Below are 26307 nucleotides of genomic sequence, written 5' to 3' on the forward strand. Positions count from 1 at the left end.
AGATGGAATATCATGTGGAAAAATGTGAGGTTTTCCACTTTGGTAGAAGGATACAAATGTGCAGAGTATTTCTTAAATGGTAAGAGATTTAGAAAGTGTAGATTTATAAAGGGACCTGAGTGTCCTTGTCCATTAGTCACTGAAAGCTAACATGCAGGTGCAGCAGGTAATTAGGAAGGCTAATGGAATGTTATCCTTTATCGCAAGAGGATTTGAGTACAGGAGTAATGAAGTCTTGCTTCAATTATATAGAAGCTTGGTTAGATCGCATCTGGAGTACTGTGTGCAGTTTGGTCCCCTTACCTTGAAGGATATTATTGCCATAGAGGGAGTGCAGCGAAAGTTCCAGACCTGCCATCCCTGGAGTAAGTCTGGACTGTCTTATGAAGAGAGATTGGGGAAACTGGGCCTGTATTCTCTAGCATTTTGAAGAATGGGAGGTGATCTCATTGAAAGGTACAAAATACTTAAAAGGAATAGACAGAGTAGGTGCAGGTATGATGTTTCCCCTGGCTGGGGAGTCGAGAACCTGGGGACACAATTTCAAAATAGGGGGGGTAGCCACTTAGGACCAAGATGAGGAGAAATTTCTTTACTCAAGAGGGTTGTGAATCTTTGGAATTTTCTACCCTAGAGGGCCATGGAAGCCCAGTCATTGAGTATGTTTAAGGTAGAGATTGATATATTTCTGATTAACAATTTAAAGGATTATGGGGTGGTGTTATTAAAAGGCATTGAAGAGTTCAATCAGCTATGATCGCATTGAATGGCGGAGCAAGCTCGACGGGCTGAATGGCCTTCTGTTCCTATGTTGACTGCACTGAAGAATCCACGCATGTTGTGGTTGTCAGTGAGTTGCTGTATTTCCTGCGCTCTTTCCACCCACCATCTTTATTATTCATTCATAGGACATGGGTGTTGCTGGCTAAACCAGCATTTATTGCCCATCCCTAATTGCCCTTCAGAAGGTGATGGTGAGCTGCTGCCTTGAACTGCTGCATCCATGTAATGTAGATACACCGAGTGCTGTTAGGGAGGGATTTTCAGGATTTTGGAATAGTGATATATTTCCAAATTGGGATGGTGCATGGCTTGGAGGGGAACTTCCAGGTGGTGGTGTTTCCATGCATCTGCTGCCCTTGTCCTTCTAAATGGTGGTGGTCGTGGTTTGGAAGGTGCTGTCTAACTTGGTGAGTTCCTGCAGTACATCTTGTAGATGGTGCCACTGTGTGTTGGTGGTAGAGGGAGTGAATGTGGATGGGGTGCCAATCAAGCCGGCTGCTTTGTCCTGGATGGTGTTGAGCTTTCTTGAGTATTGTTTGAGCTGCACTCATCCAGACAAATGGAGAGTATTCATCACGCTCCTGACTTGTGCCTTGTATATGGTGGATGGATTTTGGGGAGTCTGGAGGTGCGATACTCCCTGCAGGATTCCTATGGTAATGCCATTGAATGTCAGGAGGTGATGGTTAGATTCTATCTTGTTGGAGATGGTCATTGCCTGGCAGTTGTGTAGCACAAATGTTACTTGCCACTTGTCAGCCCAAACCTGGATATTGTCCAGGCGTTGCTGCATTTGGACATGACGACTCAAATACTGGAGCAGTCCAAGAATGGTGCTTAACATTGTGCAGTCATCAGCAGACATCCCCACACTTGACTTTTATGATGGAAGGAAGGTCATCGATGAAGTAGCTGAAGATAGCTGGGCTTTAGGAGCACCATCACCTGGAAGTTCCCCTTCAAATCACTCACCATTCTGACTTGGAAATATATCGTTGTTCCTTCACTGTTGCTGTTGACCCGCTTTCTTTCTCTGATTCTGATTCTGATTGTACTGCTAGTTCAGGAACGCCCTTGCGCTTGCGTTTTAGTAGCTCCTGGATTCTTGTCAAACCAGTCTTGATATTTCCTGGTGGAGAAACCAAGAGTATCCTTGCAGGTACTGATTATGGTAGATTTGAGGACAGGACAGGCACTGTGGACACCTATTTGTTGAGCATTGCCAGGTTGCCTGTTAGGTGCTATCTGAGTAGCTCGTTCTTTCGCAGAGTCCTCAAGTCCATTGACATCGATTTCAAGTGCTGCCACTGCTATTTTTTGGCCAGGTTAATGGAGATTGTAGCCCGGGCTAGGTGACGGTTGGTCTAGCAGTCATTAGCTTCTGTCATGGTGCAGGTAGTGCGAACATCCTTGCTTTCCCTTGCTTGGACAATGACTTAGTCAAGCAGGTGCCAATGTTGCCATGAGGTCTTTTATTTACATGCCTGATGAAAAAGGGTGTTCGTTATGATCAGGCCATGTTCTAGGCTTTGTCAGAAGGAGAACTTCATTGGTGTTAGCGACACAAGACTCCCAAAACCAGCTCTCTACTCTGAGCTTCATTGTGGAAAGCAGTTACCAATAGGGCAGAGGAAATGTTCCAGAGACATCCACAAAGCCTCCCTGGAAAAAATGCAATATCCCCACAGATTTGTGGGAATCTCTTGGTCAAGACTATCCAAACTGGAGAAGAAGCACCTGCGATGGTGCCAATCATGTTGAACATCTCCGACAGGCCCAGGTGGAGGCCAAGCGCAAACAGTGGAAGAAGCGTACCAAAATCCAAGCATCCCACCTACCCGCCTTGACTTTTTAGTCACCTCCGGACCCACGACTCCGGAGTGAAAGAAAGTCATCCTTTTCCCTGAGGGACTACCCAAGAAGAAGACTACTACAATTGAGTAGGTGAAAAAGCTTTAAGAAATAGAAAATAAGTTACTTCAAAAAGAAAATACAGGACTGTGTAGTACATCGTGTATGTATCTCTGGAATGTGGATTTGAATCAAACACGAGCTGATAAGGAAGTCATTGTCAGTTTGAAAGATCCCACATGAAATTAGCTTTTGCAGCTTTCACTCACATTCTGATGAATCAAATGATGAAACACTCTGCAAATAAACTGCTTATTTCTGAACCTGCAAAGATAATTGTTTGAATTGCAAATGTTGTGGTGGTAGAGATTCTGTAGTCAGTGTGAATACATTTTGGGGCTGAATTAGAGTTTTCCCTTCGGTGGTGTTTTGACCCAGTAAGAGGCTAAAATTGAGAATTATTTAATTTTGCACCACTTAATTTTATGCTCAGGCAAAGAATCCTAATTGAGGGGAAAAAAACCTCCTCAATATTGCTCCACAACTGGGCATGAGAATTGGAGGACAGCGTTTTACTAATTTCATGTTTTCGCTCCCTAGATTCAATGTGTGCTGCACTGTCAACGATCAGAATTTTGCTAATTTCACAGGCATCCTCCTTCCTGTAAGATAGTATAATCAGAACGCTAAACATGTATGTGACATATATTAAACCTAAAAGTGATAGATGGGCCCTATTTATGATTTTTGAAACAAGCAGATATCCAGGAAATAATGTAGACAGGTTTTTTGTTTTAAATTAGTTAATCTATAAATTTTTTTTGTGAATATAGCTTTTTTTGGGCACTTGTGATCTGCAGACAGTCTTTTGTCAAGGTCAAAGTATTAGACTATTGTCTCTTAATTGTGAATAAGCATCAAAAGATTCCTTTGCAATAATGAAGTCCTTTGACGCCAAATTGTGCAAGTCTTTGATTAGATTTACAAGGAAATTGGGTTATCAAATTTAACCAATTGTAACTGGCAGCCATGTTGAACTAACACTGAATTGCTTCAAAACTTGGCCATTCTTGGGGAAACCCAGGAAATCTTAAGTTGGTTTGATTCAGAGTTTAAATGTTCATTTAGTCTGGATCCTGACTAATTGAAAAAATCTACAAAATTTTAATGCATTTTAAAATTGTGGCTTTCTCAATTACAGGAATTGATTTTAAAATCAAAACAGTGGAACTACAGGGAAAGAAGATCAAATTGCAGATATGGTAAGTGATGAACCTTTACTAATTGCATCTCTAGATAAAGTAATTTTGTGGCTTGAAGGATGCATCTGTAATGATAAAGAAAAAATATCTTTAAGTGGCTGTTGTATTAGTTCAGTTATGAGAAATGCAGTGTATTTGAAAACTGACTTAATTGTCAGTGTTCAGAGGATTATTGCCATCTTCTAATGTATTCAGAATTTCCAAACAAATTATTGCAATTGTGATTGCACTTGTACAGATTTTTTTGAAATATTATATTGTACCTCGAACAATTAAAACTGCAATTCTGGAACCCACCTTCGCAGTGTTAATTTCCTCCTGCAACTGACTAACTTAAAAACCCAAGCCATCTAACCAGTACTATTACACTGCTCCTTTTTTAATGTTGGCCTCATTCTCCATGAATGTTTCATTTTGACTTCCTAAGTATAAGGTATCAATATTGAGTAATATCTATTACTACAGTCCTCAATTAAATTGATAGTAATCCTCGTTACATAGAATTTTATTAGCACAGAAACCGGCCATTTGAACCAGTTAATTTTGTGCTGGAGTTTGTGCTCCATACAGGTTTCCACTAATCCTATCAGCATACACTTCTATTCCTTTCTCTCTGACACACATATCTTGCTTCCTCTTAAATGCATCATCATATCATTCCTCCTTCCTTTTCTAGTAGGAACCACCAGAAAAGTTAAAGCTCTATAAGGCTACTTTGGTACATTGTGCAACTAAATGTAATTTTGTGAAGCACTATTGTTTGATTATTAAGGATGGATAATAGTTTGGCACTGCAATTTTCCATGCTGGCCTCCATTGGCTCAATCATCTATATTTTGTGTGGAGTATAAACAAATCAAAAGTTTAACTCATCTTCCTTGCTATTTCTTTTATTACTGACATTTCAGTTTCTGCATTAAAAAGTCTCTCTCCTGGGATGAGTTTTTTTTTAATTCTTGGCAGATAGTGTAGCTGCTTTTTCTCCCTTGTTGCATTTGCTTGTTCCTGCATCAATTCTTCTAGACAGCAGCCACCTCCTTTTCCAAAGAACTTGGGTATGATGCCAGAGGGTCACCACCTTACCCTTCATGAATTTGTACATAGCTTATTTACTATGCATTTATATGTGAAAGTTAAATTGCATAACAATAACAAAGTATACAGAAGGTCAAAAATATAATGTGGATAATAGATTACACAAACCTTCTGCCTTAATATCTGAAGTGCCAATCTAAATTCAAAAATACTAAATGCACCTCCTAAGTTGGCATTTGTAAAATAATAAAAGTGTATTCAAAACACAGCTTAATAATAATTTTTTTAGAAACTGACTGGGGGAGAGTGCATCTATCGTTTTGGTATTTATTTCATATAGATTCTCCTACTTGTAGATCAAAGAAATAAGGGACATTATTTCCCTCCAGTAAGAGCAGAACACTCAAAGGCATCATTTCCTGAAAATAAACAGACAGTGTGCATAATCAGGTGACCTCCTTACATACCGCTGTAAATAAGGCTAGATGTCAAACAACATGCAGGCTTTTCTCTCTGTAAGCAGCAGATTTCTCTCCCATTAGTTTATTTTCCAAAATCTTCTACAAGTTGTTGGATGGCTTGGATGTCATGCCATAGTGGGTTTGGTAATGGTTGAGTTTGTTTAGTATTCTTCTGCATTTCTTCTCTTTGCCTTTTCCTTAATGACAAAACCTTCAAACATCTTTAACCAGAATTGCATCCCTAAGCCCCATCCTTGTCTTGCTAACCATCTCTAAACTTAAATCTTTTGCTTTGCATGATTTCAGTTACATTCCCTAACACAATTGCTGCTCACCACCTGTTGCTCTTTCAAGTTCCTTGCACCATTTACTATATTTAAGGGCTGTAGTTATTTCTGTCCAGTTGTGAAACTGCAGTTTAACAGTAAGTAGGATACAGACACAATACCAAATCACTGAATTTGAGGCCAAATTCAAGTGTCCTGGTCAGGCTACATCTGGTGTTCGTTTTCAGTAGCCAAGGCACAAAGGAAGCATCAGAGTGTTGGAAGACATGCAGAGAATAGGCACCAGGTTTACTGTTTACAAAGGAATGCTTAAAGTGGACTGCAGTTCTGAAAGGTGATCGAGATGTTAGGCGTATTGTATAAGTGGAATAGAGCAGAAAAATCCGGAGCATTATATCACTTAAAATGAGTGCAAGACAAAGGGACACAATGCAATACGGTAAAAAGGCATGCATAGGATTGATATGAGGGGGTTTTGGGGCTGGAGGAAAGCAATAAAGTGTCCTGCTCAAGACTGGAGGCAAAAAAAATCCACTACATTGAGTTTTAGATTCTGTGGTGGGTGGGGTGCAGTTGCTTTTGTGGGAGGGGAAAATAAGTAGGCCTTCTTCATCCTTGGCATCTCCATATTGGTGCTGTTTTAATCTGATGCAGAGCTTTTAAAGGCAGGTGACATTGTATGGAAATTAAAGCTTGATTTCCTGCAGGTGCAAACTGATCAGTTTTTGTGCGCTATCAGAACATCTCTCTTTCTCAATCTGTTAAGTAATTGAGAATTAATTTGGGCTATTCCTAGTATCACCCTTTGCCCTTAGGAGATATGGTAGCTGGGGAGCAGGCAACTGTTTCCTAGATCTAGTATCTCCAAGCTAGGAAATAGAAAAACTCAGCCAGTGCTTCCAAATAGTATCTAGTGCCCCTTGGTGGATCATGTATGTATGTAAATCATGAGATCAGGCTGGATTCTGATAGCCCGCAATATCATCGCTGTCTCATTCCAGCTGCATGTTTATCAATAACTTTCCTCCAGGCTTTTCAACTCTGGGATGAAGTAAAACAGCATTGTCACTTACCCTCATGGCATTCTTGTTTGGCTGTATTTTTACTGGAAAAAAAAAGCAATACTCTGCTCACAATCCACCATACTGCACTTCTGCACTTGGATATGATCCTCCTGCAGGATGTGGGAAATGAGGGATGCTTCCAGCGTCCCTGGTGACCATGTGTGTGGAAGGTGTCCAAATGCAGCTTCTAGCTAACCGGATTTCTGAGCTGGAGCTGCGGGTGGACTCATTGTGGAGCATCCGCGATGCTGAGCAAGTAGTGGATAGCACGTTTAGCGAGGTGGTCACACCACAGGTGAAGATTACACAGGCAGAAAGGGAATGGGTGACCATCAGGAACAGTAAAAGACTCAGGAAGGTAGTGCAGGAGTCCCCTGTGGTCATACCCCTCTCTAACAGATATACCGCTTTGGATACGGTTGACCTCCCAGGGGAAAGCAGCAACAGCCAAGTTCACAGCACCATGGGTGGCTCTGTTGCTCAGAGGGGCAGGAGGAAAACAAGTGGCAGGGCTATAGTGATAGGGGATTCAATAATTAGAGGCACAGACAGACATTTCTGTGGCTGCAAACGTGAATCAAGGATGGTATGTTGCCTCCCTGGTGCCAGGGTCCAGGACGTCACAGAGCGGCTGAAGGACATTCTGGGGAGGGAAGGTAAACAGCCAGTGGTTGTGGTATGACAAAGGTAAACTAAGGGATGAGGACCTGCAAGCTCAGTACAGGAAGTTGGATAAATTAAAATGCAGGACCTCAAATGTAGTAATCTCAGGATTACTCCCAGTTCCACATATTAGCGAGAGCAGGAATAAGAGGATAAACCAAATGAATATGTGGCTGGAGAGATGGTGTGGCTGGAGAGATTCAGATTCTTGAGGCACTGGGACCAGTTCTGGGGAAGGTGGGACCTGTACAAACTGGACAGGCTGCACCCAGGCAGAGCTGGGATCAGTGCCCTTGTGGGGACTTTTGCTAGTTCTGTTGGGGAGTATTTAAACTAGTGTGGCAGGGGAATGGGATCCCAGGAGTAGGATCAGATAGGTCAGATTCAGATCAGAAAAATGGAAGTAGCATATTAGCTAGGGATGTTGTGTTAGACGTGGAGTTACAGGAGAAGCAAAGTTTACAAAGTGTCCAACAAGGGAAGTTGATGGAGTTAAACTGTTTGTACTTCAATGCAAGGAGTATTACAACCAAGGTAGTTATGGGCACAGGTAGACACATTGCAGCAGGATGCCATTGTTATAACAGAGACCTGGCTAAAGGTGGGACAAAATTACCAGCTTAATATCCCTGGTTATAGAGTTTTCAGACACGATAGAGTAGGAGATAAAAAAAAAAGGTTGGGGGTGGGGAATAGCACTAATGGTTAAAGAATCAATTCCAGTTGTGAGAAGAGATGATATACTAAATGGGTCAACAAACGAGGCTTTATGGATTGAGCTAAGAAATTAAAAAGGGGCAGTCACACTACTGGGAGTATACTACAGACCCCTAAATGGTGAAAGGGAGATAGAAGAACAAACAGTAGGTAAATTTTTGCTTGTAAGAACAAAAGGGCAATAATAGTAGGAGACTTCAACTATCCTAATATCAACTGGGATTCAAACAATATAAGGGGCACTGAGGGAGAAAAATTCATGCATTGTGTCCAAGAAATTTTTTTCAACCAATTATTGACAAACCCAATGAAAGGAGATGCAATTCTAGACCTAGTCTTGGGGAACGAAGAAGGGCAAGTGGGTGAAGTGACAGTTGGCGGCCATATCGGGGACAGTGATCACAATTCAGTTAGATTTAGCATTACCATGGAAAAGGACAGAGATAAGGCAGGAGTAAAAATCTTGAACTGGGGTAAGGCAAATTTTGCAGAATTGAGAAGGGACTTGGCTGAGGTGGACTGGACAGCACTGCTGGAGGATAAAACAGTGGAAAACCAGTGGGAAGAACTAAAAAGTGAGATCCTAATTGTACAAAGTAAACACTCCCTGACAATAAGCGTGGTACTGCCAAATCTAGACCCCCCCCACCCCCACCCCTGGTTGTCTGGAGAAATACAGGGGAAGATCAAACAGAAAAAGAAAGTGTACGATAGGCACAAAGAACTAAGCACTGCAGATAGCCTAGACAAATATAGGAAGTGCAGGGACAAAGGAAATAAGGAAATCAAAGAGAGGGCATGAAAAAAGATGAGCAAGTAAAGTTAAAGATAACCCAAAGATGTTTTACCAATACATTAATGCTAAAAATTTAGTTAAGGAAAACGTGGGACCTATCAGATGAAGATGGAAACGTATGTAGATTCAGTGGGAAGAGTTTTGAATGAATATTTTGTCTGTGTTTACAAAAAGGGAGGATGTAGATGTAGTAGCCAGGAGAAACACTGAGATATTGGATGGGATAGTCATAAAGAGGGAGGAAGTACTTGAAGGCTTGAAATCCTTGAAAGTTGATAAGTCACCAGGGCCAGGTGGATTGTTTTCGAGGCTGCTGAAGGAAGTCAGGGAGCAGATTGCAGATGCTTTGAGGATGATTTTCCAATCTTCACTAGATACAGGGGAGGTACTGGAGGACTGGAGAAATGCAAACGTAGTTCCATTGTTTAAAAAGGATCAAAGGAAATGCCAAACAATTAAAGGCCAGTTAGTCTTACGTCGGTGGTGAGCAAATTAGTAGAATCAATCCTGAGAGATAGGATTAACTATCATGTGGAAAGGCATGGACTAGTCAGGGATGGTCAGCATGGATTTGTTAAAGGAAGGTCTTGCCTCACAAATTTGATTGAATTCTTTGAGGAATTGACAAGAAGGGTTGATGAAGGTAGTGCAGTGGATGTTGTGTACATGGATTTTAGCAAAGCATTTGACAAGGTCCCACATGGCAGATTGGTCAGGAAAGTAAAAGCCCATGGGATTCAGGGTAATGTGGCAAACTGGCTAAAAGGTTGGTCTTGTAACAGGAAACAAAGGATAATGGTCGATGGATGCCCTTGTGAATGAAAAGTTGTCTCAGGTGTTGTTTCACTGGGCTCTGTGTTGGGACCCTTGCTGTTTGTGTTATATATGAACGATTTGGACGTGAACGTGGGGGGCCACGATTGGGAAATTTGCAGCTGACACAAAGATCGGCTGAGTAGTGGATAGTGTAGAGGATAGCCATAATCTCAAACGATATAGATGGGTTGGTGGAATGGGTGGTAAAGTGGCAGATGAATTTTAACCTAGAGAAGTGTGAGGTCATACGTTTAGGGAGGTCAAACAGTTACAAGGTTTACACAATAAATGGGAATATACTAAGAGGGGTAGATGAAGTGAGAGATCTTGGCGTACAAGTACACAGGTCCCTGAAGGCAGCAGTTCAAGTAGACAAGGTTGTAAAGAAGTTCATATGGAATGTTCTCCTTCATTGGCAGAGGTATAGAATATAAAAGTAAGGATATAATGTTGTATAAAACACTGGTGAGACCACAACTGGAGTATTGTTTGCAGTTCTGGTCGTCATGTTACAGAAAGGACGTAATAACTCTGGAGAGAGTGCAGAGGAGATTTACAAGAATGTTGCCAGGGTTAGAAAAGTGTAGCTACGAGAGATTGGATAGGTTGGGGTTATTTTCCTTAGAACAAAGAAGGCTGAGATTGACTTGATTGAGGTGTACAAAATTCAGGGGAATAGATAGAGTGGACAGGATAAAATTGTTTTGCTTGGTGAAGAATTCTAGAACCAGGGGACTTAGATTCAAGATAAGTGGCAGAAGGTGTAGGGGAGACATGAGGAAGAATTTTTTTTACTCAGAGGGTAGTGGGTGTCTGGAATTCGCTGCCCAAGTTGGTGGTAGAGGCAGAAATTCTGAACTCTTTTTAAAAAGTACCTGGATCTGCACCTTAAGTGCTGTAAGCTGCAGGGCTATGGGCCGGGTGCAGGAAGGTGGGATTAGAAAGGGCACCCAGGTGCCCTTGGGCTGGCATGGACAAGATGGGCCGAATGGCTTCCTGTGCTGTAACTTTTCTATGGATCATCATTGATGGCCACATTTTCATTGAGTATACTAGAGTAATTTGTCTGTTGCTGCCGACCGCACCCCCCCAAACTTCCTGGCAAGTGGTTGAAAGTTCAGTTTGGCTGAGGTATTGATTTTAACAGAATTTTAACCTAGAATCTTTTTGCAAGCATGTGACTTTTAAGTGCAAGAAAAAGTTACTAACTTTTTTGAAATGTTGAAGCCTTCATGGGATACTTTTAATTTTCTACAAAATACACAATGATAGGTTGCATTGACTACTTATGTGTAATAATGTGTGCAACTGAATTTTAAAAAAAATGCCCTTGTGCTGATTTTACCTGTTTTGAAGGGATACGGCGGGACAGGAACGATTTCACACCATCACCACCTCCTACTACAGGGGAGCAATGGGAATCATGCTAGTCTATGACATCACAAATGCCAAAAGCTTTGAAAACATCAGCAAATGGCTGAGGAACATAGACGAGGTAAGAATGCTGCAACAAATTGCCTACAAATGTGTTGTCTTGGAAAGCAGGTTTTTTTACTGGATTGGGTGGTCTTGTGTGAAGAGCAGTTGCACGACAGTACTTGATAGTTAGTGCTAATTCACTGAACTAATTCAAATGTTTTCAAAACTGGTGCACTGTGATGCTGCCCACATAGCATCTTAACCGATATGAAACCTCCAACAGCGATGTAAATTAAAAATGTATTTGCTTCAAAATAATAAAGCTTCCTTTTACATGTAAAAAAACAGCCATATTGAAGTAATTGGTGTGAAAACAGCAAAGCGATGTACTGAAATAAAAGCAGAAAATACTGGAAAAACTCAGCAGGTCTGGCAGCATCTGTGGAGAGAGAAACAGAGTTAATGTTTTGAGTCCATATGACTCTTCAGAGCTCTGAAGAGGAGTCATATGGACGCAAAATGTTAACTCTCTCTCTCTCTCTCCACAGATGCTGCCAGACCTGAGATTTTCCAGCATTTTCTGCATTAATCTCAGATTTCCAGCATCTGCAGTATTTTGCTTTTATCAAAGTGATGCACTGGTTAAGTTACATTTGCAATTTAATGTACTATTATCAACACCACTTTATAGGAAGGATAGTAGAGCTTGGAAGCTTCCCCTATATTGGCATTGGGAATTAGAAGTTATAATTTGGATGATTGACACTATTTTAAGTGAAAATGAAATCTTCAAAATGCACTTGAAGGGAACAGCAGGAAAATGTAGCTACATTATATATCTCTAATTTAAGAGCTAGGGTAGACAAAATGGGCCAAATGTGCTTCAACTACTTTGAAGTTTCACTGCATTAAAGGTGCCATGTAAATCCAAATTGTTGAAGTAATTGTTCTAGCTAATCACGCTGGTATTTCTGGTTGCTAAACATGTTCATTGTAAAAGCTGTTGACTTGAGAAGAAACTTAGTAATTTGATAAAGCAGCTTGCCTGATCCTGGACTGTACATTACATTTCTTAAGCACCTTCTGTGATGTTTGTAACAGTGATTTTGGTTTAGTAGTGATCATTATCCTTCCATTTTGTTTATGTTTCTACTTTCTACGCTGAGGGGAAGGTATTTTAACAATGTATTGTATCCTAATTTAAGTACTTGGAGCTGGAAACTCACTGAATTGGTGGAGCTCATGCTCCTGTCTGGAGTGTCATATGCAGTTTTGGTATCCACATTTAAGAAAGGATATACTTGCATTGGAAGCAGTATGGTGACGGTCACTAAATTGGTCCCTGGGATGAGGGGGTTGTCCTGTGATATGTTGTGTAAATTGGGCTTATATTCTCTGTCGTTTTAAAGAATGAAGCGCAATCTTGTTTGGTTACGAAATGAGAGAGTAGGGGGTTAAAGGTTGTTACTCAGACTGCCTGGGGCTTGATAGGGTGGATGCTGAGAGATTAGTTTCCATTGCGGGGTCAGAGAGTCTATAAAATGGGCATAGTCCCAGGGTAAGGGAACTGAGATGAAGAGAAAATTACTTCACTCAAAGGATTCAAATTTTTGGGATTCTGTACCCCAGGTTGTGGATGCTCCATCGTTGAATATATTTAAGGCTCAGATAGTCAGATTTTTTGGTGTCTTGGGGAATTAAGGGAAATTGGGAGCAAGCAGGAAAATGGAGTTGAAGCCCAACATCAGCCATAATTGCATTGAATGGCAGAGCAGGCTCGATGGGCTGTGTGATCTACTCTTACCCCAGTTTCTTATGCTGTATGATGTGTGTTCCTGATCACTTGGGATCTCTTGTGTGCCACTGCTGGCTAATGCTGTTTTAGTTGAAGTTCTGCTGTCAATATTAGCACCTAGAACCATACTTGCCCCAGCTCTTCCTGAGTGCAAGCTCTATAAAACTAGGTGTCCTACTGAATTCCTGAATTGCTTTTAATTATGCAGTACTGAGCCCTATTGATGTTGGGAAGATTAATTTAAAACCCTGTCAAGCAGGTGGTGAAACTCTTCGATCATGCAATTTGTTATTGATGCTTTCCTTAGAGCTCAATTTGCTAAGTTGTATTCGATCCGAATTTCTTGGGTGCTCTCATTTATTAAATGAAACTTGGTTGATGTGTGTCAGTTGTTTTGGAAAATGCATTTGGTTTTTACTTTTTCCATCTGCATATTTTGCCAAGTATCTTCTGCCTCAGATATTCATAAACCTGCAACATATCATAACTAACCAAATGTTTCTTGTCATTTCCTGACTATTTTCCTCTCCCCAAAGAGTGCAGGATTTATAAACAATGTCCGCCTGGAGCAGCAGGATGGTAATGAACCATTTGCTTCTGTTTTTAACGCGAGAAGGAGAATGAGATTGCTGCTTGATTTTTATTTTGCAACAGGTATTTTGAAAAAGCAGTTAATCATGCATCAACCTCCAGTACATGATTACAGTACATCCCACAAGGAAAGCAGTTGAGTTGGTAGATGATGAGATTTTTTTGCTGTTTGAGTCGTTATCCCCTTAAAAGATTGAAAATTAATTACAGATTCAAAAGAGCATTTAATCCATAATTCATTAATTGAGAGAAACTGGCCTTCATTCTCCTTCCCTCAATCCCTCTCTTTCAACATTCAGATGTTTTGAAAGATTTCAGGGTTTTGCTTCCACTACAATGTCTTGAAATCTATTCCGTATATTTATCATTGAAGAACAACTTCTTGACAGCGATCTTAAATACACCCACCGTCCCTTATCCTACTTTTTTTTGTCTTTAAATTTAAAGTAGCGCTTTCTATTTTATTTGTCCATTCACACAATGGATGTCATCTTGACTATATTCAACATTAAGGATGGCTTGCTTGGAAAGAAAAAGGTACGTTGCCTCTGGGGAGTGATGAGAATCTGAATGGAATGGTGGCATGCAGGGAAGGGTGGAGTTGGCAAAGGTAGCACAAGAGTGGTATCAGAGGATTGCAAATGTTTACATCTTTGGGGGGAAAAAACGGGCAAAGGAGCCCATTCCAGAGGTGAGTGAGACTACCCTTGGCATCAAGGAACGAGAGAAAAGTTGTAGCCCGTGGGAATTGGTGGGGTGTGGTGAAAGTTGCATGGTTGAGAAGAAAATAGCTCAAAACTGTTGTGGCAATTCTACCATTTTTTGCTGGTTTTGCTTCATTTTGGTGAGTTTGGGAGGTGGAACAATGATATGGGTGATTTACTGGCACTCACTAGTGACTTAGCTAACTGGATAGTTTTTGAATGATTTGTGTTTGATACACTTTTTTTGCAGTATGAACAGATAATGTGTTAAGTTATGATATTGAGATATGCTGGATCAGACTTCAGTTAGATAAGTGCTGGTGAACTGACATCCAAATCTACTTTTCAGCATGCAAATGAAGATGTAGAGAGAATGTTGTTAGGCAACAAGTGTGACATGGAAGACAAGCGAGTGGTGCCGAAATCAAAAGGAGAACAGGTAAACTCATTGCTTGGGAAATTTTTCTTTGCTTATGTTTTAACATTTTAATGACTATTCTGTTCTGTGATGTCTTTTGTCACAACCATTCCTTGATAAAGGGGGCAATTGCAAGACCTGATAAGGCTATAGCCAGACCTCCACAATCTAACATGTAGTCCGATGTCCCCCGTGTTTGTATTCCTCCTTGCCCCTCTTCAAGATGTTAACTTTGGCTCTGTGGCAACACTTGCTTCTGAATTAGAAGGCTGTGTCATGACCTCCTCCAGACACTTGAGCACTTAATATAGGCTGAATGCTGCACTGATCTGTATTTTAGGTGAAGCATTGATCCAAGGCCCTATTTACCCCTCAGGTGGGCACTAAAGATACTATGGCACTGTTCAAAGAGCAGGGCAAGTGTCCTAGCCACATTTTATCCCTCAACTAACATAACCACAATAACAGTTTTTCATTGCTGTTCGTGGGACATTTCGGTATGCAAATGGGTGACCTCTTTTCCATCGTTCCCTCCTGTTCCTCAGCTAGCATTGAAATCATGAGCCAAATGGGAAATTATTGTCTTAAACCCATGACCACTGACTTTACCTAGCATGTTGAAGTGTAAGTGTTTCTGATTGAAGAGAATTCCTGGCATTTCTTAGTTCATATGTAATTAGTAAATAAATACTAGGGCGAAAACCAAAGTATGGGTTTCTGGCCCAATGCTATGTTCTCTTCTGTTTTAAAGTGTTCATTTTTTTTGAAATATTGGTGAAATAGATGAGATGGTTTACATATGACACACGATTACTTTTTTCCTTTAGTTGAGAGTAGTGGTTAGTACCCTTTACCCAGCCTTGAATCATGTCTGTCATTTGTTAGGAAATAGAGACAGTTTAAATAAGTTATATTGGTATTTGTGGGTGTTAAGAATTGAGTTTTAGCTTTAATGGTTAAATTTTATTTGTATTCCTGTATCTGTTAAGAATAGGTTAAGTTGAGTTTTAGTTATAGTTTTACTTTAAAAGATACCTGCATTTCTAATGAGAGCTTGATTGTGAGAGAAGTTAAGCAAACAAGAATAGAAAAACTAGGCTATTGCTTAGCAACAGGGGTCCAGAGAGGCAGGTCCCTCCCACAGACACACAAGAATCTAGAAGGGGCAGTTAGCCAATTCCTAACTAAAGAAGAAAATCGCAAGAATCCAGGGGAGTGGAACAGGAGAACGTCCCAAGAAGACCTTCTAGTCAAAGGAAGGACAGGAACCTGGAAAAGGCCCTGTTAAGTGGAGTTGAGTATGTGGTAGAGAAAGGCTTCAAGCTGAAAGCACCAAGCTGCAGGAAGCAGAATCAAAGATGTAAAGGTTTGTGAGAAATCAAGATGCAAAGAGGCAACTGAAGGTCTGTAACTCTTTGCTATGAACATATGAAGAAGTGGTGTACAGTTGACAGCTGAGTCGGTGAGAGATTGCATGGAAGAAAGCTTGAATGCATGTGGTGACCCAGGGGAGAGGAACATCGGAAGGAGAGTTCGAAACCCTGGAGGGTGAACCTTTGCGGAAGGCGTCTGAGAGAAAGCGTTGGTTTGGGAGAACATTCCGAAGCGAATTCTTGGAGAATGGAGATTGGAAACCCTAGTGTGAAAGACTGAGTTCAGTGAGATTGATTGGCTCATGGTGTGACTAGTGTCTGGGGGAATTGAGAGATCTATAGCATCTGTCTGGAGCGGCACCTGTCACTCGGTTTCAGAGTGTGGCATGCCTGACCCCAGGTCACCTATTTGTTTACATGGACTGTACTTACTGTGAACATTAGAGTTTAAGATAGCTTTTGTAACTTGTGTTATCCTTACAACCTATATATATAATCTGTAAAGGTATAGTTGTAGGTGAAGGAGTATTGTAATATAGTTCATTTCTTTAAATGTTTTATGCTTTTGTTAAAAAGTTCATTAGCTGACTCTGCTGGCTGTTCAGCAGCCCCTCTCCATGCATCCAAACAAATGAAAGTTAGGATCTGTCAAGGTGGGTTCCACCCTGGGATCAGACTTGTCCAGTGTTAACCTCAGCTGAGATCATAACACATTGTACCGCCAACTGCTATGTAGTATGCAAGACATCCCAGGATGACTCTCTTGTTCCTCTCTCATTGCAAATACCTAACTTTCATTTAATGCTTCTAAATAAGTTGCATTGTACCACTGTGGTCAGAGTTATTTTTTTCAATCGAGTTTCTCCAATCTGTGCAGTCGTAGTGCAAATCAAATGCTGCACTTAACTACTTCAAAACTGAAGTAATATCTTTTATAGGTGTCTTTTTGCCCTAGAGATTTAAATAACTAGAAATAATTGCTGTGCATATGCTTTAAAACTTCATACCACTGTTAGGATTTCAGTAAAGATGTTATTTGGGGTTTCTGTCCAGCATATGAAATAAATGCTTTTTAATTTCCTTTCCTTTCCACATTTTCTTTTATTGTTATAATGATATTTTGCCTTCCCCTTCAACCTCAGATTTTGAGTTTGCTTATTCTCATTATACTCATTTATACTTAGCTTAGAGCACATAGACCAACCATTCATAATTCTTTGTAGCTCTTAAGCTTGTTTCCTGCCCATGCATTCGGGCATTTTGGATATTGTTCCACACACTCTTCCTGCTACTTCTCCTTACTCTTGCCCCTTCATTTGCCAAGCCAGTTTTCCAGCAATTCTTGGGAGTTGTTTTTGCTTGGAATAGGAGTATTTTGTACTTGGTCCTTCAGCCCGAGCCCTGAACTTGGCCTAACTCACACTGGATGCATGTCCAGCTTGCAGAAGTGGAGAAAGGCTACATGCTGGCTGAAAGTAGGGGTTGGAATACAGTTTGACTTTGACTGTTGATGTCTGTGGGAGATGGAAGGGCCATGTGTGCATAGAACATGAGAATTAACTGGCCAAGCAAGTGTCAGCAAATTGAGGTGCTAAATCTGGTAGCAATTTGCTACGTTTTCAGTGAAGCCACTCAGCTTCCTCTAGCATAGTGTTTCAAAGAAGCTGTTTGATTTTAATTCATAGTCCCAGATGCACATGATATAATCATCTCCACTTTTGTATAGCTACAAGTTCTCTGCAGGCACAGTTTAGGAGTTCAAAACGTTTAGCCTTTAGATATCGTGCCAGTAGTGCGTATACAAATATTACAGCAACATAATGGGCATTATGGATTACTGTCCTTCAGATGAGACATTACTCATATTTTCGGCAGACCTCAAAATGTACCTTTAGATCTGTTAAGAGAAAGTGAGCTCTCATCACTGTCCTGGACAATATCTATCCCTCAACCAACTATTTTTCAATATCTGGTTGTTATCGCACTGCTGTTTGTGGTATCTTACTGTGTGTAAATTCGCTGCCATGTTTTTTACTTTGCAACAAGTAATTGCACTTTTTATATCCTAAAACGCACTATATAAATGCAACTCTTTTGCTAAACCCCTCATAACAATGGTATTAATTTCAAGGCTGTTCATTTGTCTTTTTGTATCTATTCTGATGCGTTTTCTCCCCCACCTATGAAAACTTTTCTGATGTTTGTGATTGGGTGCCAATTATGTGGTTACTGTGATACTGCAGAGCTGGATGGCTGCTTTACTTTTTAAAATACTTTTTTTTAAAATAAAACTCATAAATGTTTTGTGTGAAGCCCCTTCGCTTTTGCTGCCCCTCCTCTGACCCTGTGCTGGGAGGAGGCAGATTCTGGCTCTGGTTGAGTTTCTTCCGTGCTTTCGTGCTTTTATGCTGGTTAGATTCATAGGCACAAAGGTAGATAGTTGTCGTTGTTACAGCCAATCATCTCAGTCGAGGACATTGCAGCAGGAGTTCCTCAAGGTCGTGTCCTAGACTCAGCCATCTTCAGCTGCTTCATCAATAACCTTCCTTCCACCATAAGATCAAAAGTGATCTGCACTGTCTTTAGTACCATTCGCAATGTCTCAGATACTGAAGCAGTCTGTGTCCATATGCAGCAAGACCTGGACAATATTCAGGCTTGGAATGATAAATGACAAGTAACATACACGCCACACAAGTGCCAGGCAATGACCATTTCCAGCAAGAGAGAATCTAACCATTTTCCCTTGACAGCGCTGTGGGTCTACCAACACCACATGGACTGCACTGGTTCAAGAAAGTGGCTCGTCACCATCTTCTCAAGGGCAATAACGGATGGGTAACAAATGCCGGTGTTGCGATGAAATCAAACACCTTGGAGACTTGGTTACGGTTTTCAATTGTTTATTCAAGCGAGCGCAGGGAGATCCTCTTTGTCAATCCAGTCCAAGTCAGCACTCTGCCCTCTTGGAGTTGTTACATTGCCTTTTATACAGCTAGTCCCTGTCCTTTTGTGACTGTGGGTGTGTTCTTGATCATGCAGGTGCTCAATTTATCACAAGTGTAAAATGTTCCAGTCCTGTCCCGCAGCATACCTTGGCATCCCCGTGATTGACACCTCGTTAGCTACAATTGCTGCCACAATAAGTGCTAAGCCTTGTAGATCTCCTGTCGCATCTTCCTTAGAATTCTAATGACTGACACCTATTTATCTCTAATCACTGGGTTCATATCTGCTGTGAGCTAGTCTGGGCTGGTTTTTGCTGTTCGTTTGCCTCGCTAACATATGTCTAGTCTCCCAGCAGTCTCTGCCTAATACCTTTTTCATGACTAAAACTGCTACTGGCTAAAACTACTACGGCTGTCAAGTTACCCTACCAAACACCTAGGTTACCCTTGCTAACAAATGAAAACCACCTTGTACACTCTCTCTTAACACTGGCTTTGCCAGCAGTACCCACATCCCATGAATTTAAAAAATTCTACAAGTGGACAGTTTATAACTTCGATGCTTTCCATGCTGACCAAGCCTATGCTACGTAAATTCTTGTTCAAAACCTTTTGTAAAAATAAAATTCAGAGCAAGAGCAGCAAAGCACTAAGTAGATAAAAAATAATCATGCATCATCTTTTGGGTGGGGGGAGGGGGGGTGCGGGAGAAGGAAATGTAAAAAAAAAAAATAGGAATGCGGTACTAGAGAAGGAAGAGTAACAGCAAAATCATAGATTGTTAATCGGAGTGACACCCAGGCTACACTGTCCATCATAAATGCTTTAATGAAATGACAAGAGTGGAATGAATGTCAGTCATTGTGGGATTATGGTCTGAGTATTCCTAACCAATCATCAGAAGTCATGCTTTTGGAGACAAACTTCTGGAGTAAAGCAACACAATCAACTAGCTTTGTGCTTTGAGCAGTGTGATTGAACTCTGCCTCTTATTTAAAATGTCAGCTAGTTCCTGAGTACATGTACCACTGTTAAAGTGCATTGCAGCATATGCCTATGATATTTAAGATTATAGTTGCTAAGTTTATTAAGTGTCAATGTATAGTGAAATATTTTAAGATGGCTTGACATCAACAAAAGCTACCAGATGGTTTAATTATTTGTAGCAAATATCCTGATATCCTCTGTGACTTGGCTAATTGTTTTATTCTAGATTGCCAGAGAACACGGGATTAGGTTTTTCGAGACTAGTGCAAAAGCTAATATCAACATTGAGAAAGCATTCCTCACATTAGCAGAAGACATACTTCGAAAGGTAACTATCGAAAAGATCTGTAAATAAGCAATTCATAGCTGAATAATTTCAAACTGATTTTTCAGTCTATTTTCAGTTTTGAAAGGGTATTGAAACATTGAGTCAAATTGTAGGATTAGAACGCAAGTTCAGTTTTTCAAAGATTATAAAGCATCGCCTAACGAGGTAAGAAAAAACAGGCAATCTGTAACTAATATTTCTCACCACTTGTTTCAATATGTAATCACATACTGGAAATCAAAGCGTTTTTGCTTCTAGAATGATGTATTGGTTATGGAGTTTCTTCACTAGTTTGTGCTGATATTTGACTAAAATCAGCTGAACCTATGCAGAAAATCAGAATTTTAAATCCAATTTATGTCAAGCATACAGATTCTCCAATCTTCAATGCTGGTTTAAAACATTGCACTGGAAGTTGGCTGAGCCCACAAAACTGGCTATTCCTGCAGATTAAAAGCAATGAGCATGGTGAATTTCTGCCAATTGCCCCTACATGTGACAGTAGCATGGTGTAGATTAACACACTAAGTGTGTTTTTGTTTGAGATTATCTATTAATGAAACTGCACCAGGTTACTGTGCTTAAAACAGGATTGTTTAATGCAAAGAAAATATGTATTAACTGCTTGATTGTGCTGGTTCAGGAAAAATTTTATATTTGATTATGTAAATTAATTTGGCAGAAACTTGCACAGTAACTTTACTTGGCAATCAAGTGCAATTTGAGCCCAGATCTTAACTTCAGACCATTCAACATACTCGAGTGAATGTTGGACACTAGCTGGAACAGCAAAATGTCTGTCAAATTAATTAGTGGTCTGAACACACCTTAAGTATTGCATTTGATTCTGAAAGTTAAGATATGAGTGATATTTAAACAATAGGTATAGTGTGGAGACAGACCATGAGGTTGATCCCTTGGTGGAAAGATTGCAGATACTTCAGCTTTTCAGTCTGGAAAAGGAGGTATCTGAGAAGAGATCTGAATGTGATGGGCAAGATGATTGAGGTATTTAGATAATTGGGGTAAAATATGGTAAATCAAGCATATTGCTTGAAATTGAGTTGAGAGTTTGACAATGATTCAAGCTATTGAAAGATAACATTAGTAATGCCTAGAATAGTCTTCCAAATAGACAAGTAGGGCTATAGTTTTCTAAACTTTCAACATTGCAGCAAAGTGCTTAAACTGTCAGGTTTCTCTGGATCAACTGAGGTGGGGCAAATTGCATTCTTTATCTGTAAGTTATGAACCATATAAGCTCCTGTGTACTTGAGTAAGGAATACGTATGTTGTAGATTTGTTCAGACCTTCAGCTTAATGTTCCATGTAGTTCAGTTTTTTTTTAAAAGGCTGCTTTAAACGTTAGCTGAAGTCATTAATTTTTCTATTTTATTCCGCAGACTCCCGTAAAAGAACCTGACAGGGAAAATGTAGATATCAGCACTGCAGGTGGTGGAACAGGACTGAAGAAATGCTGTAGCTGAGCGATCCCTGTGGAAATCCACTTTATGCATTCTATCTAAAATGTTCTTTCCCATTTAAAACAAACAAACAAAATTCTCATTACCCTTAGTTCTTACATCTTGCCTGCTTGACACACACAATTTTGAAAACCTGTATAAAATCATGTCTGTGACTTATTGTCTCATTTTAAATGTGCGTGCTCAACTCACTACATTTGGTTGTATTATAGTTAAATTCATCATCAAAGTAACAATGGTTTCAACTCAGCAAATTGTATAAGAATAAAAGTTAGAATTAACAAATTTTTGTACAACAGTGGAATTTTCTCTTATGTATAATGTACTTTTTAATTTGTACATTTGTGCAAAAAGTGAGATTTCAGACACCCATGTAGACTGCTTTCCTTTTTAAGTTGGATTTGATTTTGTCTTGTGCCTTATTTTGAAAACAGGCGTAACTGAACAATTGCTGAGGCAGAAGACCAGTTTTCAGACTTGGCTGTTTTAGTATCTACTTACTGTGATATGAAAGCATTACAGCTGCCAGTGTCTGAATACAATTTTTTTGTGGTAAATTCCAGTATTTCTTGGTCAATATTTCCTGGTTATGCAGACTGACTTGGTTTTTATGCTATTCCATTGAGGAGAAAATCGGAAATTTATTAATGCATGTAATAGTGCTTATTTTTTTTTATTTAGGGTTATGTGGCTTTCATTTCTTCAACTGTGCAATTTTCCATAATTTGGGCCACCAACAAAAAATCTGCAGGATAGCTGTCTTCAGGTGATCTTGATAAAGGCAGTAGACTGTATCCTGATGAGTTAGCAGTTCTGCAACCTGAAACATGTTCTTCTGTCTGCTGCCAATATCAGCATATCACATTTACCAGCAACTTCAGGTATATTGTGATTGGCCTGTTGGCCTAATCAGTGTTTTCCCAGTCACTGACAGTTAAGTTTTGTTAGGCTTTGCAGCTTCCAAATAGCCAAACGTGTTGTGTTTCTTGTCGCTTGATTGCAATTTTTTGTCACTTTCTTTATCTAATCTTCAGGTGGTGGTTTCTGCACAAACTTTCTTGGGAGTTTTGCAAGCAATATGGTTCTAACATTTTTGAAAGGCTGCTTTCCATTTGAAATGAATGAGAAACTTAAATGTGCAAATGTTGGGATTACTGGTTATGCGATGTCAGTCTGAGATCAAAAGCATGTTTCGGGCAGCGCATTTGCAGCCTTTTCTGGATTGGTCAATGCTTTTTGAAATTGATAAACCAATTTTAGACCTTTGACTATACTGAAATGGTTATGTTCCTAATATATTGACCACAGTCCTCTTGTAGTGTAAATTGCTTTCACCCTAATTTTTTTTATCCCGCACTGAACATAAGGGAATACACAAAGTAACCAATGTAATCAGTTCTTTGTTTACGCTGATGGGCTGTTGCCTAATATAGTGGTGCTTAGCCTTTATGTACAGTTCTTTGGGATCATTTGTAAACCTTGTGATGACCAACACAGAATTGAATAAATCTCATTAGCAGTCCATTCCAGCACTGGAGACTGTAGTTTAATACTTCTAATTACTAAAATTGTCAATAAAATATTTCTAGATGTTTACTGTTATGTTACTGAATCTTGGGAAAGTAGAGAATTGTTGGCTTGTATATTTACCCATATTATGCTGGTAAATCAAAAGAAATACTAAATGCAATGAATTAAAGTCATTTGAAATTGGAATGTTGAAATTGCTAATTTAACTCAATGTCTAACTTGAAAATAGAGCAGCAATCTGTATATGTGATTGTATCGCTACTAAGTAACCTTTGAAGCTTCACGTCCAATATTTGTGTCTTAGTCACTGTATTTTTACTTTTAGTGCACATGTGGGTAGTCAAAATGATTTGTCCAGCCCTCACTTCGTCAACTATAATCAAATTAAATTGGAAGTTGGAGAAATCATCTTTACATTAGCCACATCAAGTCATACCGAGCTTTTTTGTTCAATATCAAAATTTTACTTCAATGCAAAATGATATCTGATGTAGTTTGACTGCCAGGTCATTTGTGCCACTGGCCAATTTTTAGCTCTGGTGATTTTGAGAATTGAAAACAGTCATTTGAGTCTAAAATGCATTTAATGTTGCAGTTGAAGTATGGCAGGTGTTTTGAGAGAGACTAGAACCGCACCACTGTGTTTTACTTTTTGTGATATTTCTATCTTTATTTATATGCTTTATAAGCTTTGTAAATTCCATCAGTTGTGGAACAATAAGTCACATCAACACAGACTATTTATTCTGTGATGCCACTTTTCTTAAAAAGGAGTACGAGATTGGTTCATGTCTTGGTAGTGTAGAGCCAGCAGTGTGTTTTTTAAAAATATAATTTATATAAGAGAGTGATTTCTTTTCTCAAATTTTTTCTCCTCTTCTCTTTACCCCCCCCCCCAAAACTCCAACCCCCATAGGACTGTTGGAGTACAATTCTTGTGTTGTGGAGGTGAAAGCAGATGTGCAGCTATGAGATTAGATCATAAACAATAGCACCTGACCTTGTCATCCACTGGCATCACATGCAAATACCCATCAGTGACCAAAAGCTGGAATTGATGCTAAGTTTCTCCTTTTCTAACTTGGGGATGCTCAGTCCAATCACAGGATTCTATCATGTGAGATTACATTGGATTTGTGACACAGAAACAGGCCATTCAGTCCATGCCTGTGTTTATGCTTCACTTGAACCTTCTCCCATCTTTTCTGATCTAAATCTATCATCATAACCATGTATTCTTTTCTCTATTGCATGCTCGTCTAACTTCCCCTTAAATGTACCTCTTTAACTAATCTCTTCGACCACTCCCTGTGGTTGGTAGATCCACATTCTTACCACTTGCTGGGTAAAGTTTCTTCTGGATTTCCTGTCTGACTGCATGACCATCTTATTTTACTGGCCCCTAGTTGCGTTCTTCCCCACAAAAGGAAACCACCTTTCTCTTATCAGTACCTTGCATGATTTACAATGTCTCGGGTCAGCCTTCAGCTTTTTATTGAGAAAAGCAACCCAGTCTGTTTACCCTTTCCTGGTATACCCAGCATTTCTGCTTTCGTCTTTGGAAATCTTCTTTGCATCCCTTCCATCTTCATCCTCTCCTGTGCCTCTATTGATTGGGACCTGAATATAAAAGGGTATAGGACATTTTGGGAAGGACAGGAAGCGAGGAAAAGGTGGATGGTATTAGCACAATAGATGGAGATGACCCAGGTTCAGGAAACCAGGATGTGGAAAAGGTTTGGGTAGGGATGAGAAATGATAAAGGCAAGAAGTCACTTGGAGTCGTGTACAGTGCCCCGTCACCACTTGTCTCTCTCTCTTTCTTTCTCTCTCTCTCTCTCTCTCTCTCTCTTCCCCACCCCACCCCCCCAAAAAAATAGTAGCCACATGGTAGGATGGAGCATAATGGAGGAAATAATGAGAGTTTGTCAGAAAGGCACAATGATAATCATGGGAGACTTTGATCTACATATAGACTGGAAAAGCCAGGTGGGCAAAGGTAGCCTAGAGAATTCATAGAATGTCTCTGGGATAATTTCTTAGAACAGTATGTTCTGGGGCCAATCAGAGCAGGCTTTACTAGGCCTGGTATCCTGCAGTGAGATGGGATTAATTAATGACCTCGTGGTGAAGGTGCTCTTAGGTGTAGTGGTAACCATAAAATGATTGATTTTTACATTCCATGTGAGCAGTGGGTCAGAGACTCTTTAAACTTAAATAAGGGCAAATATGAGGGAATAAAAGCAGAGCTAAAGTGAATTGGAAAATTCAGTTAAGTGATTGGTCTACTCCTGTTCCTATTTCTTATTTACCTTTCAGCTCCTCGAGCCTGCTCCGCTATTCAATAAGATCATGTGTTTTGATTTCCACATTCCCATCTACCCTCTGATAACCTTTAGATTCTTGCTAGGCAAGGGAATCATCTACCCCTGCCTTAAAAAATATTCAATGATCCTTCCAGAGTTCCAAAGTCGCACAACCCTCAAGGGAAAACATTTCTCATCTCTGTCCTTAAATGGTGCCCCCTAATTTTAAAACTGTGCCCCCAAGTTCTGGACTCACCCACAAGAGGAAACATTCTTTCGATGTCCACCTTGTCAAGGCCACTGGAGATCTTGTATGCTTCAATCAAATCACCCCTCACTCTTCTCGATTCCAGTGGAAACAAGCCAGTCCGTCCAACCCACTCATTCCAGGTATCAATCAATAAACCTCTGAACCGCCTTCAATGCATTTACATCCGTCCCTAAATAAGGAGACTAAAACTGCGAACACTATTTGAGGTGTGGTCTCACCAATGCCCTGTATAATAAGAATAATATCCCTTTATGTTCAATCCCTCTTGTAATAAAATATAACATTCCATCAGCCTTCTGAATTACTTGCTGTACCTGTATACTAACTTTTTGTGACTCGTATTGGAACACCTAGATCGCTCTGCACCTCAATTATGCATCTGTTTCCCATTTAAGTAACACTCCGCTTTTTTGTTCTT

General features: G+C 40.0%; 1 protein-coding gene across 1 annotated transcript in view; it reads left to right on the plus strand.

Moving 5' to 3' along the window:
- The window catches only part of rab10 (RAB10, member RAS oncogene family), a 76556-nt gene extending 53058 nt beyond the window's left edge, over window positions 1-23498 (plus strand). Inside the window, exons 2-6 of the mRNA XM_041187819.1 lie at window positions 3836-3896; window positions 11092-11230; window positions 14594-14683; window positions 20197-20298; window positions 21702-23498. Coding sequence (XP_041043753.1) covers window positions 3836-3896; window positions 11092-11230; window positions 14594-14683; window positions 20197-20298; window positions 21702-21785 — 476 coding nt within the window. The 3' untranslated portion in view covers window positions 21786-23498. The remainder of the gene's footprint in view (window positions 1-3835; window positions 3897-11091; window positions 11231-14593; window positions 14684-20196; window positions 20299-21701) is intronic.
- Window positions 23499-26307: the final 2809 nt, after the last annotated feature.

The sequence above is a fragment of the Carcharodon carcharias genome, chromosome 5 (assembly GCF_017639515.1).
Source record: "Carcharodon carcharias isolate sCarCar2 chromosome 5, sCarCar2.pri, whole genome shotgun sequence".
Taxonomy (NCBI): Eukaryota; Metazoa; Chordata; class Chondrichthyes; order Lamniformes; family Lamnidae; genus Carcharodon; species Carcharodon carcharias.